A 19457-nucleotide genomic window follows, 5' to 3' on the forward strand; every position below is an offset into this window, starting at 1 on the left:
GCAGGTCTTAAAGAGCGTGCTGAAATGCGCGCTGACATCACTGCCACATCAAGGTGAAAAATGGTATAGGAGTTCTTCATTCAAAAGCTGCTTCATTCACTTTTACATATATGGCGTAATTGTAGTTAGAATTGTGAATTGTTTCTTGGTATAGCGTATAGTAGTTGATTTCTACTAATGCTATGTTGATGGACCAGCCATTTGTTTGATATGGTTAGCTGAGATTGTCTGTACAGTGATCACTGTTGGTTGTTGCTGCATATTAGCTGTTGTTGCTGTATCCATCAGCTCTGGTTCTTGCAAGTCTGATGTACCCGAACCTGATGAAAAAAAAAGATTTATGATACAATGTCAAGATCAAGTTTGAGCCAGGTTCTATAGTTTAAGGAGCATGATGGCTATGCCATCTTTGTTTTGAATCCTTGTAAGTAAGTGTGCAGGGTGATCACAGAAACCCATTTATGTGAGTGTGTAGGGTGATCAAAGAAACCCACTTATCAAATCTAAGGATGGTCTATACAGGTGATCTCCTGATATTTAACTTTTCATAATCACAATTTTCCGTCAATTTTGTACAAGAACTGTGATAGCCACAACTTTGCAAGCTTTTCAAATTTTGACCTGAATGACAACAGAATGTCAAATCAACTGGTCTTAATTTCACCCATTTCCCTCAAGCCTTTCCCCTCACAAATATTTGGTATGTACTTTGACGTTTGTGTCTTGTAACTGGCAGTGCTGTTATATGAGAACATCCAAGTTAAAAAGATGGTTGCCATGTTTTTAAATTTTACTTTTTTTACAAATTTTTAAGGGGTATGGTCCAATTTATCCGTGTTCGTATTACATTGAGGCCGACCATTGAAACAATATGTTTCTAAATTTTGTGTTGTATTGCTGCAGTGGTGTTGATAAAAGTAAGCAAAAACATGTATAACAATGCCCCATAAGATAGTACAGTAAAACCTCATTTTAAAGAAATCTGATTCAAGAAAAACCCTGTTATAAAGAAGTATTTTTCCAGAACCAAGATACATAATTCTTTTGTTATTTATTGTTTTTACAACCCTGATATAACGAAATTTGGATATAAAGAAGTAATTTCTCTGTCCCTGACAACTTCGTTATAATGAGTTTCCACTGTACATGCTTTGGAGTTTGATTACCACAATTCACTATGTTTTTGTTCACATCATCTAACAAAACATATCGTGGGCATTACATTTTACAGGAGTTACAATTAGAAAAAATATGAGCTTTCTTCTAATACCAAAATCTCAGTTTTGATGACAAAAAATGAGGGATGAGGCTGTTGACAGGGTCATACCCAGCGTTCGAAATTTTGGTTGTCCGGTTGCCCGGGACAACTAAAAAAGTCGCCGGACAACCAAAAATACTGATTCGGTTGTCCGCCGGACAACCATAAATCTAGCCAAAAGTCACATTTGTAGGCCTACGGACAACCAAAAACTTAGACGGACAACCAGAAATTGTAATCTGGTTGTCCGTGGGACAACCATTTATTTTTCCTAAATTCGATCACTGGTCATACCCCTTAATGTATGAAATGTAAATGGGGAAAATACATATAGCTGAATACACACAATCACATCAATCAAACACACATTGGTTCATTTATACTTGAGATAAGATTACTGGCTAGTGGCATACTTGGCAAAAAATACAATATCCTGCTCCCAGAATGACATCAATGGGTCAAATGCGCTCAAAAGCTTGCAATTTATTCATTACTTTGGCCATAAACCAAATCAAATTTGGTTTTTCATGGCTTAACAAAAACAAATGCACATCGCAATATTTTGTTGATTTTGTCCCGTCCCGCACCCCAGTTTGGTACGCTTCTGTCACTTGCCAAATTACCTGCTTGGATTTGAACCTGAGCCTGAGCTGCAGCCTTACGTTGCATCAGAGTGACTGGACAGTCCTTGTGGGCCAGTAGAAGCTGTTTCAGTTGAGCTACTTCATTACGTAGTGTGGTTACTTCATTCTGAAATTGGGGAGAAGAAAGAATGCAAATACATTAATATTCATGCAAATTTCTGAACAGATATTATCATGTACATTGGGTAATTTGAATAAAGTCACCAAAAATTCAGGTCAAGTAATCATTTGGCTTAATTTTTAGCTCAAGCCAAGTCACTGTACAAATTCAATGGGATCACGTCACTGAATATCACTTTTGCTTATTTTTTATTTCAACTTGGCACTAGTCATGACTTGTTACAACACCACAATATTCATTATCAGGATTTTGCAATTACATTGTGTATGTGTGGGACGTGGGTGTGTGTGTGTGTGATATGCTACAAATCATTCTTTAACAATTTAGAATTTTAACGATTTGACCTTTTCGGTAAATCCCATGAGACACAAGATGTTGTCATTAGACGTCACAACGATGTGCACATAATTTAGCAAACGTCTTTACTGCACATTTAAAGCCGTGAAGTGCGCAGTAACAATGTGCGCGTCGGCGTGACAACATCCCAGGTTTACCCGTAAAGGCTTATGGGATTTACTGAAACGGTCAATTCTGAATTCAACCAATTCTGAATCTCACTTGTAGCTTTACAGTTTACAATTTTATGTTTTCTTATTTTATCAGAGTTGCCATCTTCTTTTTAGTTACAATTGTAGCTCAATTTATGTCACATTGGACTGTTTAATCATGATAGATTGCGATTAATACCGTACCTGTAATTTAACATTAGTTGTGTTCAACTCATCAGCTTTGCTTTCCAAGTTGGTAATCCATTGTTTACGTTTGTTGCGACATCGCGTTGCTGCAGCTCGGTTCCTCTCCAAGAATCGCTGTCTCTTCCCATCTCCTCCGTCATCATCAGAACTCCGTCTCCTCCTCCTATCAATGTATAAAATTTGGAAAATTTTGATTTATTATTATTCAACTCTCACAACTGAATAATACCCAATCCGAGAACTTCACAAAATATTGGGATATATAATGAATTATTCACTACATGTAGTTACAAAAGAAATAGGCATACATGTACCAGGCCCATCGGAATGAATTTTAAAGTGTTGCAGCGGAAAGTGGGGGTCTGGGGATGAATCTGCCCCTTCATGTAGGTTGAAGGGGGTGATGGCCCCTTAAAGCCTGAGTACTTTTGAAAATGTATGTACAATATCTGTTAAGTTAATAGAAGTAAACTGCAAAACTATGACATTAATAATCATTTTTTAGGCTGAAAATTGGTGTGGCCATGGCTGCACCTGCCACAACAATTTCGACGGGCTGGACATGTACCAGTATGTAAACTAAAATGTTATGTAAACTAAATATTATGCTTCAACCTGATGTATTTCATTCCCTCCATTACCGGCATCTAATTACACAAACATGCAGAATTTTAAATTGTTCCTTTCACTTTTCATTTTTGTATAATTTGGCATTTAAGAGGAAATACAACATAATAATAATGCAAAATATGTGTGCACTGAACAATTTAGACAGGAATTAAATCAATTTACCATTCGCTGGCTAATTAATTATTTTTGTCAGATCAATGGTTTACACAACTGTTGGTTATTCCTTGATTCCATGTAAAAATTTCAATCCCTAGCCACATAAGAACCACATAACCTCTTGATAATTTTCCATCTTAAGTTTATCAAATTGCTTCACTTTTCAACAAAAGAATGTTCAAACAAATTTAAAAGCAAATTAAAAACTCTAAAAGGACAGCTTTCAATTAGCCAATATTTGAAAATCCTCATTTCTCTCTGGAAATAGACCCAACAGTTCACAAGTGTTAATTTTTACATTTGGTGGACTTACAAGTAGGAAAATGGTGCAATGCCACTGACATTGAACATCTCTATCCAATCCTAGACAAGTCCCAGTTAATTCAAGTACAAACATGAGCAGGCCATAGAAATAATTTTGCCTTTCTAGGAACTGACAAGCCAATTTGAGCAAATCTTTGAAATTGTCTGCATGTTTACTAGGGGACATTAAACTTTTTCTGGCTACAAACATAGTCTTTTGATGAGCATTAGACTATTAAAACAAAATGACAATTACAATTGGTGATCAATTTTTGTATTTTACAAGACCCCCCCCCTTTTTTTCTATGCCCTGAACATGAGCAACATCCCTCTGGATCCCATAATCACACTTGCCTGTAATCATTATCGCTATCTTCATCACTATCTGTTGATTGCCTCTCTGTTCTATAATCTGCCGATTCTTTGTCTAATGCCAATCTCCTTTTCCTTAGTTCTGCTAGCTGTTTCAACAAATTTTGCTGCCTTAACCATTCTCTCCTGTCACTATCATGTTGCTCAATACGTCTTTTTCGTTCCTCCTCTTGATTTTTTGCAATAAATTCCAACTTCTGTCTAATTTCTTGACTTTCTTCTGCTGATGCTTCCTCCATTCTTGCATGTTGGAATGTCACATTATCTTGTCCAATTGTTTCTTGCTCCAATCTCGACTCATCCTTTTGTCCAATTGTTAGACTTTCTCCTACAAATCTCTCTTCTTCCTCCATTTTTACTTGAAATTTCACCTTATCTTTAATGAGTTCATTACGCCACTGCTCTTGTATACGTTTTAATTCTTTGTCCATTTCCTCTTGTTTGTGCCTAAATTCATCTGTACTTTGCTCCTCATCTTTCTGGTCATCTTCAACTACCACACAAGAGTCATCACTTTCATTTGTTGGTTCATAAACTACCAAAACAGGCTCCTCTACTTTTTCATTTTTTTGTTTCAATCTCAATGCAACCTGGAGAGACTCCTTCCTACGATGTTCACGTATAAGTTCATTACGCCATTGATCTTGTAGTTCTTTATCCTTTTGCTTTTGTTCTTTGTCCTTTTGCTTTTGTTCTTTGTCCATTTGCTTTTGCTTCTGTTTTAATATGTCTCCAATTTTCTGGTGCTTTCCCACTACCAAAAGAGAATCATCAATTTTATTTTCTTGTTTCAATCTTTTTGCATCATCATTTGACTCCTCTTTACGCTGTTCACGTGATTTTCTATAAATCTGTTCCAGTTGCTTTTGATTGAGTCTAAATTTTCTTCTTATGTTCGTTTCTTTATTAAGTTTCTGCTCGTCTTTACCTTTGGTTGGTGTCTCCATTTGCACTTGTCCAACTTTAAATTCATTTGTGTTTTTTTCTTCTTTTTTTATCACCTGATTTACTGGTGACTCCATTTTCACTTGTCCCACTTTGAATTCATTTGTATTTGTATCTTCTCTCTTTATCATCGGCTGATTTATTTGCGACTCCATTTGCATTGGTTCAACTACTTTTTTATCTTCTCCTCTATCTGTTGACTTTTTATCAATTCTTCCAAATATTCTTGTTTTTGTCTGAACTCATCTCTCATTTGCTTCTCTCGTTTCTCCTGTTCTTGATTCCTCGTCATCAGCATCTGAATCATCTCCATCTGTGTTTGCACCTGATGTTCCAACAACTGGTTCATTGATGATGTAATATCTTCCTCTGTTTTATCTTCCGTACCAAGTCGGCTCAGCATCCTCTTTTCCTCTTCCTCATCAACTATCTCTATTTGCTGTACATTTTGTGGTTCCAAATTTGCTTCCACAGAATCTTCCCCATTGCTACATGTTAGAAGAACCTCAGTTTCTGCTTCCTCAGTGCTACATGTAAGAAATACACCACTGCATTCTTCCTCATCACTACATGTAAGAACCTCAGTACCCGATGACCAAGTATTCCGTTCTAAATCAGCCATGTTGAATCAACAATAATACAATCTTCAATAGAATGCACCAAGTCTCTACAAAAAGTAATGCCACACAACAACTATCAGGAAGTCTGCTAACCCGATCCAGTGCCAAAGTTCAAGCTGATTTATCCAGAGATTTTACAAGTCAATGATATACATGTACACTACACAGCAATTGAATAGCTGACATACAGAATACTACTGTCTTTGACGGTTACTATTTCACAAGTGCCAATATTCCCTAAAATATTCTAGAAAATTCCCCAAATGGATAATAGACTTGCAACATATTATTGCAACATCAGGTCTATAAATAACCTTTCAAAATTACCCAAAGTATATTTCTAGAAATTTCAACAACCAGACTTCACTTCATATTTCCCCATGTGCTATTTTTAGATATTACACAGTTTCACAGTCAAGCATTTTTATTGTATGAGTCATTACGTGGCAGTATAGTTTGTGCACCATTGCATTGTACATGCATTGCATGTATGCACAGAGCTAGTCTAGTATCCTGTCATAATTAATGATTGATTTATTTGACCTTCAAATAAACATCAGTAAAAATTGCTTATGTTAAATCAAGGAAGTTTAGAACAACCATATATTTTACCGTACCTTTATTTCCCATTAGACTCTTTACAAATGATTTTTAGTTTACTGTTTTCCTCCCACATCCAAAATTGAGAATTGCAAAATATTTAGACCTACATGTAATAATGTCAATTTTTATTTGATATTTTCTCTGTTAAATGACATTTTCATTGTAAACATTAATTTGATACATTTTACAATATAATTAAATTCGCAGTGCAAAATGTATACTGTTGATATTGGGCTGTGACCACTCATTTCAAAATAAAGAAAATAAAGTCATTAATAATTAAAAGTTACCTTGTGCCTTTAAAAAAAAAGTTTAACATTAAGGGAATGTGCAATAATTATGAGCCCTGGGGAGGGTAAAATTGGGGGGCAAGAAATTTTAGCGAGCTGAAAGTGGGGGGGGGCAAGCAATTTTGGGCAACAGGAGGGGGGGGGCGCAAGCGATTTTGGCACACATTATTGGGGCGCCTTTTAAATTATATGCTCTAAAAAGGCTTAGGAAAACCAAACAGAAACGCTTTAATATGTAAATTTTCATGCTCGCTGCACTCGCAACATGTATATTATAGACCATTTAAGGTTTGCAAAATGGGATCCAAAAAATTTGGCATGTGCAAGGGGGGGCAAAGATTTTTTACGGCGGGCTGAGAGGGAGTGTGTTGATATGCGATTTCAGCTATGTTAGCGCTAAGCGTCATAATGTATCTTAGGCTGGCAACACCGTGTTTACATTGCTGTGATAATATACGTGACGAGAGTCAATACCGGTAGTTTTGGTTTGGTTATTTAAAGTGGTTATAAATCCCTTATAAAACCCTTTCTCAAGCCCAAGGAAATAACACATGATGTCCAGAAGTGGACTCCACCTAAGGATGCAGAAGAATTCTGAAAAATCGACGGGTGAAGAGTACAGAACGTCGCAAAGTGTGAGCACTGTAGCTAAAAATAGACTAAAACTTTCAAGTCAAAATTTTCGCCCGCTCGGACCAGTGCACCCACTCCACGCCAAAATTCCCAATTTCATCCAGAGGGCGCTGTTTATATACCAGCTAGTACCGGACACGATTGAAAACAAAAATCAAAATGAACTCGTTTCACGCACCAGTAATGAACTGGGACAGTCCAGACCTCCCAAAAGAATTTAAGAGATTCAAGCAACACTGTCTTTTCACATTTAAAGGCCCACTGGCAGATAAACCAGAGCTACGTCAAGTCAATTATTTGATGACATACATGGGTGATAAAGGCAGAGAGGTCTATAGCACATTTGAATGGAAGCCAGCAGTTCCAGCGGATGAAGCAAATAACATTGCAGCCCAACCTGCTGAGGATGCCACGCTTGATGGAGTGTTTGGTAAATTTGAAGCATATGTTGCACCAAAGAAAAACGAAATCAGAGCAACGGTAACATTCAATAACAGATATCAACAGTCTACAGAGAAATTTGACAATTTCAGTAACAGACTTGAAAAAATTCTTGTCAAAGCATGCGGGTACCAGGAAGAAGACCGAATGATCCGGGACGCCATAGTATTACGCGCTAGGGAAACGGTGGTCAGAGAAAAATGCCTGGACAAAGGAGATGAGCTGACACTAACTAAAGCAATTCAGATTGGTCAAAACCAGGAAACAGCCAAAGAAAGCATGAAAGCAATGTCTCAAAAGGCTGAAACAAATCTCCACGCAATCAAGAAGACACAGAGAAGTCATAACCACGGTGCAAAGCCAAAGAATGGATCCGACAGAGGTTCAGACAAGAAGAAACAGATGTCGGACAAGACATTCCAGTGCAAGAAGTGCGGCAGAAGGCATAAACCAAGGTCATGTCCTGCATGGGGAACAACTTGTAAATCCTGTGGACAGAAAAATCACTGGCTGACTCATTGCCCTTCAGCGAAGAAAGTCGACCAAATTGGCACAGCTGAAAGCACATATGAGCCTGAAGAGTTCTTCGTGAGATGCGTTAGTCACTGAAGACGCACGATGAAGAAGAGTGGATTTTACCAATGAAGATTAACAATATCACAGTACCGTTCAAACTGGATACTGGGGCTGGATGCAATGTTCTACCAATAGGTGAATATAAAAGACTAAAACCCAGACCAGAAATGAAGAGGACTGATGTGAAGGTTAAAGGGATTACTGGAGCACGAATACCCATAATAGGTGTTTGCATGGCACAAGTAACATACAAATCAGGAACAGTACTATTACCATTCCACATCTCAAAAGAGGGTGGAAGACACAATAGGTATCAACCAGTGTTAGGATTGAAAGCCTGCAAGAAGCTAGAGTTGGTCAAAGCTATCTGGAACATAGAAGCTTTAGGTGGACCAGCAGTCACAAGATACAAGATCCTTCAAGAAGAGTTTGGAGATGTGTTCGAAGGCCTCGGATGTCTACCGGGTGAACACAAGATCAACGTAGACAAAGAAGTGATCCCGTGAAGAATGCCTGTCGGAAGGTTCCATTTCCGGTCAGAGAGAAGTTGAAAGCACAACTTGACAAAATGGAACAAATGCAAGTCATTGCCAAGATAGATGAACCAACTGATTGGGTTCATGCAATGGTAACAGTGGTCAAGAAAGATGGCAATCTAAGAATATGCCTTGACCCCAGAGACTTGAACAAAGCAGTCAAGAGAGAAGATTTCAAGTTACCTTCAAGAGAAGAGATGATGGCACAGTTTGCAGATGCCAAATATTTCTCCAAATTAGACGCCTACTCAGGATTCTGGCAGATCAAGTTGGACGAAGAAAGCTCCAAGTTGTGTACATTCATCACTCCGTTTGCCAGATATAGGTTTTTGAGGCTCCCATTTGGAATCTCAATGGCTCCAGAAGCATTCCATCGCAAGATCCACTGTCTGTTTGAAGACCTTGATGGAGTTGACACCATGATGGATGATTTCATCGTGTGGGGTGCTACAAGAGAGGAGCATGATGAACGCTCTGCGGAAAGTGTTGGAGAAATGCAGAGTGTAAACCTGAAGTTAAATCTTGACAAATGCCAGTTCGAGTCAACGAGCTGACATACCTAGGAGGCGTCCTTAGCGACAAAGGAATTAAACCTGATCCTAAGAAGACTCAAGCAATCCACGATATGCCACGTCCAGAGTGCAAAGGTGATATTCAGAGATTTCTGGGTATGGTTAATTATCAAGCCAAATTCATACCAGATGTATCAGCCAAGGCAGCTCCACTTAGAGCACTGCAAGAGAAACAGAATGAGTGGTTATGGGGTCCTGAGCAAGAGTCGGCATGGAACGACCTGAGAACAACACTGACTACAAGTCCAGTCTTGAAGTTCTACGACCAAGAAACCAACAAAGATCTCCGCTGATGCTTCACAGAACGGCTTGGGCGCAGTCTTACTTCAGCAAGATTCAGATGGTTGGAGTCCTGTAGCCTACGCGCCGAAAGCGATGACAGATGCGAGACTCGCTACGCTCAAATAGAAAAAGAGTGTCTTGCGCTGACAAATGCATGTGAAAGATTTCACCAGTTTGTACATGGTATGACATTTGTGGCAGAAACTGATCACAAACCGCTAGTCTCAATCTTCAAGAAGCCACTAGCAGATAGTCCGCTGCGCCTACAGAGAATGCGCATAAGACTCCAGAAGTATGACTTCAACCTGATATACACACCAGGAAAGGAACTGTTCACAGCGGATGCTTTATCAAGAGCTTTTGATCAGTCAGAGTCCGCAAAGAAAGATCCATCGCTGGAAGAAGAGGTAGAAGCATACGTAAATGCTATCATGACAACATTGCCAGTAGTTACTACAAGAATGGAGGAGATTAAGGAAGAAACTCTGAAAGATCCTAATCTTACAAAGCTAACCAATGTAATCCTGACTGGTTGGCCAGATGAAAGGAGACAATGTCCACCAGAATGCAGAGAGTACTGGAACTACAGAGAAGAGTTATCAGTAGTTCAAGGCATCATCTTCAAGGGTGACAGGATAGTAATACCCTCAAGTATGCACAACGCCATGTTGGAGCAGATCCACAAAGGGCACTTAGGAATTGAAAAGTGCAAGCGTCGTGCAAGGGATGTACTTTATTGGCCCAGAATCAACTCGGACATTGAAGCTATGGTACAAAGTTGCCCAGCATGCCTTGGAAACCAAAGAAAACAGCAAGCTGAACCAATGAAACCACACAAGGTACCAGATCGACCGTGGGAGAAAGTTGGGGTGGACCTTTTCACAATAGATGGAAGAGATTATGTTGCTATGGTAGACTACTATTCACAGTACATAGAAATCAGCACCTTGACAAGCAACACCACCAGCAAAGCTGTAATCAATGCCATGAAGTCAAATTTTGCAAGACATGGGACACCTATGGAAGTGATTAGTGACAACGGACCACAATTTACAAGCCAAGAATTTGTAGATTTCAAGAAGGTGTGGGACTTTAAGCACACAACGTCAAGTCCACACTACCCAGCGTCAAATGGGCAGGCAGAGAATGCAGTAAAACAAATGAAGTCCATGATCAGAAAGGTGACTGCAAGTAAAGAAGACATTTACCTTGCATTACAGATCTATAGAAGTACACCACTAGAGCATGGAAAGTCACCGGCAGAACTTTTGTTCAATAGGCGCATTAGATCTAACCTGCCAATAGCCAAAGTCCTATTAGGCACGCTAACAAAGTCTTCAAATTCAACGAAGAAGATGAAAAATGAGTTGAAACGAAGACAGAAAGCAAACTATGATAAGAAAACTGCTTTCTTAGCTCCACTGAAAGTGGGAGATACTGTAAGAGTACAGAAAATGGACAAGCCTACTACTAACAATCCACTTTGGTCACAGAAAGGTGTAATCTTGGAAGTCCTTCCAAATAGATCCTACAAAGTGAAGACTACAACTGGTGAAGTTTACAGAAGAAATCGGCGTCATCTGATGAAAACAACAGAGTCAACACTTCCTGAAGAATCAGATGAGGAGCCAGCTACAAACCAGCAACCAAGTCAAGCTACAAATCAACAGCCAAGTCAAGCTTCAGAGTTGTCGCCTGCTGCAAGCAAGTCACCAGCAACAGCAACAGCACCAGTTCAGTAGAAGTAGTCAAAGTCAAGTTAAACCCAAAATACTACAGCGATGAGTATACCGCTTAGACATTTGTTAAAGTTACATTCATTATTGTGTGGTAGCAAGATAACTATTGCATAAATAATATGTTTGTTAAAGAAGTTATAAAACAAAATTTGGACAATTGTACATGCATCACAAGAAGTTTGAATGTATGAAAAGTTTGAGCAGTTTTGTATGGTATATTATGCAACTTTACATACCATAAAAGTTTGAGTTTAAAAGTTACTCTAGAATAGTTAAATGAAACAGTGATTGGTAACTAAGCAGATATGTTTGGATTTCTTTTCTTAGAACATGTTTGGAAATCAGCATGTCCAAATTCATGCTAGAAAATTTCATTGTTTTGTCAAAAGATTTTACTAATTTGTAAATCTGCATAGTTGAGATCTCACTGCATCATACATGTAGTTATGTTTGTTGGAACTTTGAACATCTTAATTTGTTAAAGCAGAATGTGTTCTATAATTCTGAAATGTTAAAAGTGTTTTAAACATCACACATGTTAAAGACAATCAAAGACTCAAAAATGACTCAAAATATAGATGTAAACACTGCAGTGAAGCTTTATTCATCACTATAATATTTTACACTGCACAGGATTTGAAATGCATATTTGTAAAGCGTTTTATGGAAAACAGCTAAAATGCAAGGATACAGCAGAACTGAAATAACTCTGAACATTTGAGAACTTTCAAAAGCATTGTGAACTTTCTAAAGTATCAAGTTTTGCTGAACTTTATCTTTTCCGTCAAAAGGGGAAGATGTGTTGATATGCGATTTCAGCTATGGTAGCGCTAGCGTCATAATGTATCTTAGGCTGGCAACACCGTGTTGACATGGCTGTGATAATATACGTGACGAGAGTCAATACCGGTAGTTTTGGTTTGGTTATTTAAAGTGGTTATAAATCCCTTATAAAACCCTTTCTCAAGCCCAAGGAAATAACACAGGGAGCAAGTGATTTTTGGGGGCCGAGAGGGGGACAAGCAATTTTTGGGGAGCCGTTTGGAAATTTTATCCCTCATAATTATTGCACAGCCCCTAAACTAAGAATGAATTGTGAATAGCCTTAGGGACACAGGGGGGGGTGGAGGAAGAAATATTGGCAGGTCAAAAGTTCAAATATGCAAAATATGACATGTGCAAAGGGGTGCCAAAGATGTTTTGTGCAGGCCGTGAATAGGGGAAACAATTTTTGGCAGATCAAGACGGGGGGGGTTATAGATTGGGTGTCATAGGATTTTATTTAGGCCTATAATATTGCTTGTAAAATTAAATCTTTTAAAAGAATTCAATTTTGGTTGTTAAAACTTTCCCTGTAGGCTGTAATCAATGCAATAATTTTCAAAGAATGCTGGAACCCGAAAATTTTACTTTCATTTTTGCTCTGCCAAACAATTGTAACTGTAATTGTTATAATTTTCACTGAGTGATTATATTTTTGGCATTTAAAGGCCCCGTCAAAGGCCTGCTGTAAGGTGGGATAATTCTTTACTCTTCCAACTATTATTACTGTAACAGTTGCAATTTTCAGTTATTAATTTTTGTCCTTCAAAGGATAACTGATCCTTTACTAAGTTGTGCTTTATACTAGTTTTGCTTTTCAATGATGTGCATAAAACAAAGCAATGTATATTCAACTCTACTTTTATTCACAAATATATTGCATTTTCTACCAGTCCAAACTCGTCCAGTCCTACAGGCATTTGCCACATCAAATATACCAGACCTACTGTAATAACATACATAATTTCTTCCAACACTTCATGTGACCCTATATATAATTTAGTTTAATTTACAAAATTCCCCCATCATGTAAGAGCTTGCATTGGGAAATCACCTTCAATCAAGTGGGAAATCACCCTATCATGAAATTGTGAAATCACCCCCATCATTAAAATGGACATGTCCTGCAATGTAATTATTGTTCTGGGAAAAACCCAGGGGAGTCCCCCTGGAGGTATTGCGCAATGTGAAATGAAAAAGTACCTGAAGTTAGAACATGGTGCAATGGATATGGTGATAAATGGACTAAAAAACTAAACAGGGCTGCCTGTATTTAAATATGAGGTCTATTTGCATAATAAGCATGGTTTATTATTATGATTTTTATTATCAAGTGCAAAAAACCTGAAGGGTTGGTCTTTTAAATTTGGATTTTGTTTCCCCGTTGACATACATGGAACATGAAACCACATCTTGGGGATGGTGCTTATAATTATCATACCCTTGGGGAGGGATAGAGGGAGGGAGCAAAGATTTTTTGACAAGCTTCAGAAGGGGGCGAGCATATTTTGGCAGATGGAAAGTGGCAAACATGTTTTGGGCCACCTTTTTTTAATGGAAAATGTATTTAAAATCCCTTTTGATATGGGAGCCACAATACTGCACTTGAATGACCCCATAATACTGTCATGGACCCATTTTGACGAATAAAATTCATAAAACACATCATTTTCACTCCAATTGTCATTGAGAAAAATCTAGCTTACTTCTGATAACATCTCCAATTGATGGGGCAAAAGTGTGGATGAGGTAGTTGATTGGACCAGTCTTCATTCATTGAAGAAGGTCAATAAATTCAAAGGGATTTTTAGAGATTTGTCAAAGACAAAAAAAATCTGTAAACTTTTATGAAATCAAAAAAAAAAAAAAAGTTTAAATAAATCAGGGAAATACCCATGAATCAAATTGATATTAGAAATATCAACAAAATATGAAGAAAACTGTAAGTCTGTCTTCGCATTTCTTTTTGAATTCACATGGAATTCTGTTTGTAAAGAATTCAGATTGTCTCTCCTTGCATGATTCGTTGTAACTAAGCTAGCTGGGTTAGTTATTTCATTAGTAAATATTCTAATAGTGTCAAAAAGCTTACATGTGTGGGGTAAACTGCGGTTCAGGAGTCATGGATCTCTCAATGTCCCTTAAAAAAAGAATAGTTGATCAATCCATCAATCATCAAACATTTTTCAATCAATCAATTACTTTTGGAATTATTTTGTAGATCTAATAATTATTTTATCTGATTTATTTATTGACCAATTATTAATTTATCCATTTTTGCTGAACCATGAAATGGTATCAGCCTACCGTATTGTTTGTAATAAACGCCCCAGGGGCGTTGCATTTTTCCAAAAGGGGCGTTTATTGGAAGTGAATTGTCAGTGAAAAAAGCTTAAAAATCGTGTTCAATTTCCAGATGGTGCTCCTATTAAAAGGAGGGATTTACACTATACATGATGGCGGCGCCCACGGAAAATGATATTTTCGTGGGGAATACAACAAAATTACACCTGTAAGTGCATGGAATTAGTGAAATTCTACCATAATTAGGCAATGAAATGGATGGGAGTTGAGTCATAATAGGTTTTGTCCATTCAATTTAGCGATCGTGACTGACATGACTGATGCAAGTTTTAAGCTTACCTACATGATATGTCATGGAAATGTTCGCATTTTTGTCAATTTTTCACAGAAACATTGGAGGGGGCGTTTATTAGAAGGGGAGCGTTTATTACAAACAATACGGTATATTAGTTATCTTACTTCCTTACTTACAGACTGACCAACCTTTTGGTCTAAAATGGACATATCTCAAAATGCCATTAAGGTATGACCCCCCAAGTGGTGTCAAATGAAAGAGAAAAAAAATAAAGAATGTAATAAAAATATTTTCCCACCCGGGGGTGGCACTCATAATAAGCCCTGGGCCAATATTCATATGGGTCCTTTTTATATCTCAAAATGCCAAGAGGGTATGCACCCCCCGAGTGGTGTCAAATGAAGGAGAACAAAGTAAAGAATAACAAAAATAATTCCCTCACCGGAGGCCACACTCCTCATAAGGCGCGGGTCAATATTCCTATTTTGGGTCCTTTTCATATCTCGAAATGCTAAAAAGGTATGACCCCCTGAATGGTGTCAAATGAAAGGCAAGAAAGTAAAGATTATAATTAAAATAATTTTCCAATCAGGGGTGACACTCCTCAAAAGACATGGGTCAATATTCATAATTGTGGGTCCTTTTCATATCTTGAAATGCTGAAAAAGTATGACCCCCTGAGTGGTGTCAAATGAAAGAGAAAAAAAGTACAGAATATAATTTATAAGAAAAATAATTTCGCCACCGGGGGTGACACTCCTTATAAGGCATGGGTCAATATTCCTATTTTAGGTCCTTTATAATAAAGAAGGTATGAACCCTGGGTAACAATGTATACCACAATATACTGCCAAAGCCCCATGGTTCAGCTTTGGTGCGGTAACCGCTCTAGTTTTTCCAATTATTAACATGAAGCAAAGTGTAGTACATAATATGTGCGAGTACAATTTCACCAATGTACCAGAAGGTGGACTTTCCATCAACTTATTTTTTACACATGTCCGCATGGAATTAACTTTTTGGTTCGCATGCGGAGGATTATCATATATTGTTGAAGGAGGGGGATTTTCCCCCAATGCAAAATTGGCACTGGTAGCAGTTGAAATCCATCCATACAAAACATGTTGCTGGACTTTTTTTTTTTTATCATTACGGTACTAGCCATGTTACAAGCATTTATACCTATCACCTGTTTCTTAACTTTTGTTGTATTATCATAGACCCTATTATCATGCAAATTACAGTGGAGGCCTCTTGGTGGACAAAATTTTCTTTTTGATTCGATAGGGTCTATGCCCTATAAGTTGAGAATGGACCGTCCCACTCGATTTGAGAAAAGGTCGCAAACCCTTTTGGTGGATCCAAGTAAATGCCTAAAATGAGGCAAAATTGAAAAGAAATGGGGTTTCAAATTGGACTTTGGAATTTGAAAAGTATGAATCATGTTGGGTCCAAGCACAGATCCTGGAAGGGTGTACTAACACTTTTCTTTGAAGACTTTTATCACAATTTTTTATTTTTTCAAATATCATAAAAAACACACAAATCTAAGCTAATTGAATGGACAGTAGGGGTTATTAAAATGTTCATTTTTTTTTTTAATTTTGTGCTCTCAAAGGAAAGCCACAAGTGTGAAAATTAATATATTGCAAAAAATGCAATGTATCAGTAAATAAGGCTTAGAAAAAAAATAGTTGACTTGCCCTTTAGGTGCCAACACCTGGGTCGGTCGGTTGGTTGATTTAAGCTTTTTTTTTTTTTAATTTCTGCAAAATACGACATGTGTAATGCTGCATCTTATTGTCCGTTTTCCTATTAGCTGCACAGTGTGTCTGTGATTGAAGCGCATGATCCTGCAGAAATTTGTTGTGATTACCGTAACCACCCGGGTATAAGCCCACCTTCGGCTATAAGCCCACCCCCTATTTTTCAAACCATTCTGGGAACAAGGGTGCACTCGGGTATAAGCCCAGTACTAAATTTTGGCCAAATTCTTAAATCAAATCAATGCTTTGCTCTCATATTTAGGAACAAATATAAAAAATATCAGTTGATAATTAACATTCCACACTTATAATTTTAAGAAATTGACATAGAAGATAGAAATTACTGGTACATTGGGCATATATACAAATGAGGGTGATTGTTCTTATTTTTAAATTCAAGCACTAGCCCTTCCCCGGTTATAAGCCCACCCCCATTTTTGAAGTGAAATCTGCCATCTAGGGGGGTGGGCTTATACCAGAGTGGTTACGGTACTAATATCTTTTCAAAATACAAAATAGAGCATGTTTTCAACGTAGTCACAGGGTTTATAGGAAACACAAACACGAAAATCGATTCAGAATTTGTTTATACTGAAGTTAAACATAAATAAAACAAATATTTTTGAAATCATACACCAAAATATCAAAATCTGACATAAAAAAAAAAGAAAAAAAAAAGGCGACCCTATTTTTTCAGATTTTTGGGTCGGTCGATAAGGGCAAGTCAACTTATTTTTTTTAGCCTATGCTCACTGTTTACACTTCCGTGACTTAATTCATTCAATTTTGTTACAACAATCCACCTTTTATGCCTTTTTCTGGTGCAGTTCCTCTTTTCTTTGTGACCTTTTTTTTGTGATGTGGCATTTTGTTACTATCTGGGACATGGACCAGGCTCTATATATACAGGTCTGACTGATTTATAAATTGCCATGGTATAAGTAGACTTGTTCAGCTGAAGTGGAAGTCATAGTATTTCATGATGTATTTCTCTAATTGTGTTGCTTTTAACACCAACAATGATACATACCTACGATACATTTGAGCTATTCATTGAGATCACAACCTGCTTGTAATACACAAACACAAAATCATGCCTTCGCATGATACATTTTTGACTGATACAGTAGTGTAGATTTCTTTTTGACATGGGGGGGGGGAGGGGGGGGGGAAATATTTGAAGTATAGTGAATCCACCCCCTTTTAGCAACAGAATAAGTTAATGGTATAAATGCGCGCGAAGCACACACAAAATTTTGCCATATTGAAGCTAAACTGGTGAAATATGGTGCAAAAGTGGAATAAATTTGGGCACAAAAAAATGGGCACTTTAAGGGCCAAAATTACCAAATATGAGGTTAATTTGGTCAGAAATCAACCATGTGGGCAACTTGGTAAGCTTACTGCAGAAGATAGCATGGAAATATTGGCATTTTTGAAACATCTTGGTTGAAATAAGTGGTGGGGGCATTTATTTGAGGGGGGGGGGGGGCGACTATTCGAGGAAATATGGTACAGGACTACAGGCATCATCAACATTGGGGGGAAGATTGCATGGGCCATCCCCCTGGCATAATATTGGGTGGAATTATCCCCCCTCCCAGATCTATGCCTTAAATGCTAACAAGTGCCACCCTAATAAGTAGAGTTGAGCGACTATCACTTTTTTTTTCCTAGTCGACTATTCAGCAGCAAATAGTCACGACTATCTGTGGTCAAAATTGGACCGTAAAATTGGGTCAAATATTGGGTCAAATTTACAACAAGTCAACAACACCAATTTAATGATGATTTATGGAGTTTATGATTACTTCTTAATAGTGTTATTATTGGTAAGACAATGTCTAATGTTTTTATCACATTTTTCAGTTTATATTTTAGTACTAGGTTCGTTTTGGGGCGGATATCTGGCGCTTTTAACATGATTTTTTAACATAAAAATATAGTTACGTTAGTCGACTTTTGGTTTTCAATAGTCGTAGTCACTACTACCAGTAGTAGTCACGACTAATGACTATTGGCGACTAAGTCGCCCAAGCCTACTAGTAAGCATCCCAAAAATGTGATAATTCATTAGCTATAGTGCTAGAACTGCCCTAGTTAACTTATAGTAGCCACTGGATAAAGGGCATGACTATTGCTCAGTGTCTTTACAATTCTAAATACCGGGTAATGCTGAATCCTTTACACCCAAATAATGTGTCAGAGGCAGTGAAAATGGAAATAATGGGTGAGGCACAAGGATAACAACTTTTAATTCTATATTATTTTACTGCAAAACTAGTGAGATTTAAGAGAAAATATCACCTTTTTCCCTGCACCCGGAAGCCTCAAATTTGTTTGGGTCATGGGGTACAAAGTTATGATCAGCAGGTAAACCCTAACCTAGAGTCCGAAGTTTACCGTTTTCTAAAATCCATTTTCCGTGTTGTAAAATTTGTAAATCCGTGTCATGAATAAAGCTTAAAATATATAAACAATGATATTACTGTCACAATAAAGTGTTCAATATCGCGATCAATATGCTCTGATTGGAATATTCTCACGATAATAGGGCGACTATTATGTTTGTAGGGATGTAGGGGGTTCATGCATTGGTAATATACAATTATTTCGGTATTATTAAACAGTATTTTTATCATAAAAATTGATATACACAACTCATGCTTGTTTTTAATATTTGCACAGCCGCTATCGGCGCTGTGCATTCTTTTTTCCGCGTTCTTCTTCTTTCTTCTTTCTGTCAACATCATTAAATCAGCCATCGTAGCCACATGCTTTCAGGCATGTTGACCATACTTGGTCAGTAGAACCATTTGGTGGTGCCACAGATGTCACATGATGAACTTCCGAT

At 37.6% G+C, this 19457-nt stretch overlaps 1 protein-coding gene across 4 annotated transcripts in view; it reads right to left on the bottom strand.

Annotated features, from left to right (window-relative positions):
* Positions 1–9: 9 nt before the first annotated feature.
* The window catches only part of LOC140145669 (cyclic AMP-dependent transcription factor ATF-7-like), a 36625-nt gene continuing 17177 nt past the window's right edge, over positions 10–19457 (bottom strand). Inside the window, exons 8-11 of one of the 4 annotated variants that reach the window (XM_072167353.1) lie at positions 14331–14378; positions 2716–2881; positions 1921–2008; positions 10–320 (exon numbers count right to left, since the gene is read on the bottom strand). In XM_072167353.1, the coding sequence (XP_072023454.1) occupies positions 181–320; positions 1921–2008; positions 2716–2881; positions 14331–14378 (442 nt within the window). In that variant the 3' untranslated portion in view covers positions 10–180. Of the gene's footprint in view, positions 321–1881; positions 2009–2715; positions 2882–4161; positions 5286–14330; positions 14379–19457 lie in introns of those variants that run through there. The other 3 variants (XM_072167352.1, XM_072167356.1, XM_072167355.1) reach the window with 3 other exon arrangements.

Source organism: Amphiura filiformis, unplaced genomic scaffold (assembly GCF_039555335.1).
Source record: "Amphiura filiformis unplaced genomic scaffold, Afil_fr2py scaffold_591, whole genome shotgun sequence".
Lineage (NCBI taxonomy): Eukaryota > Metazoa > Echinodermata > Ophiuroidea > Amphilepidida > Amphiuridae > Amphiura > Amphiura filiformis.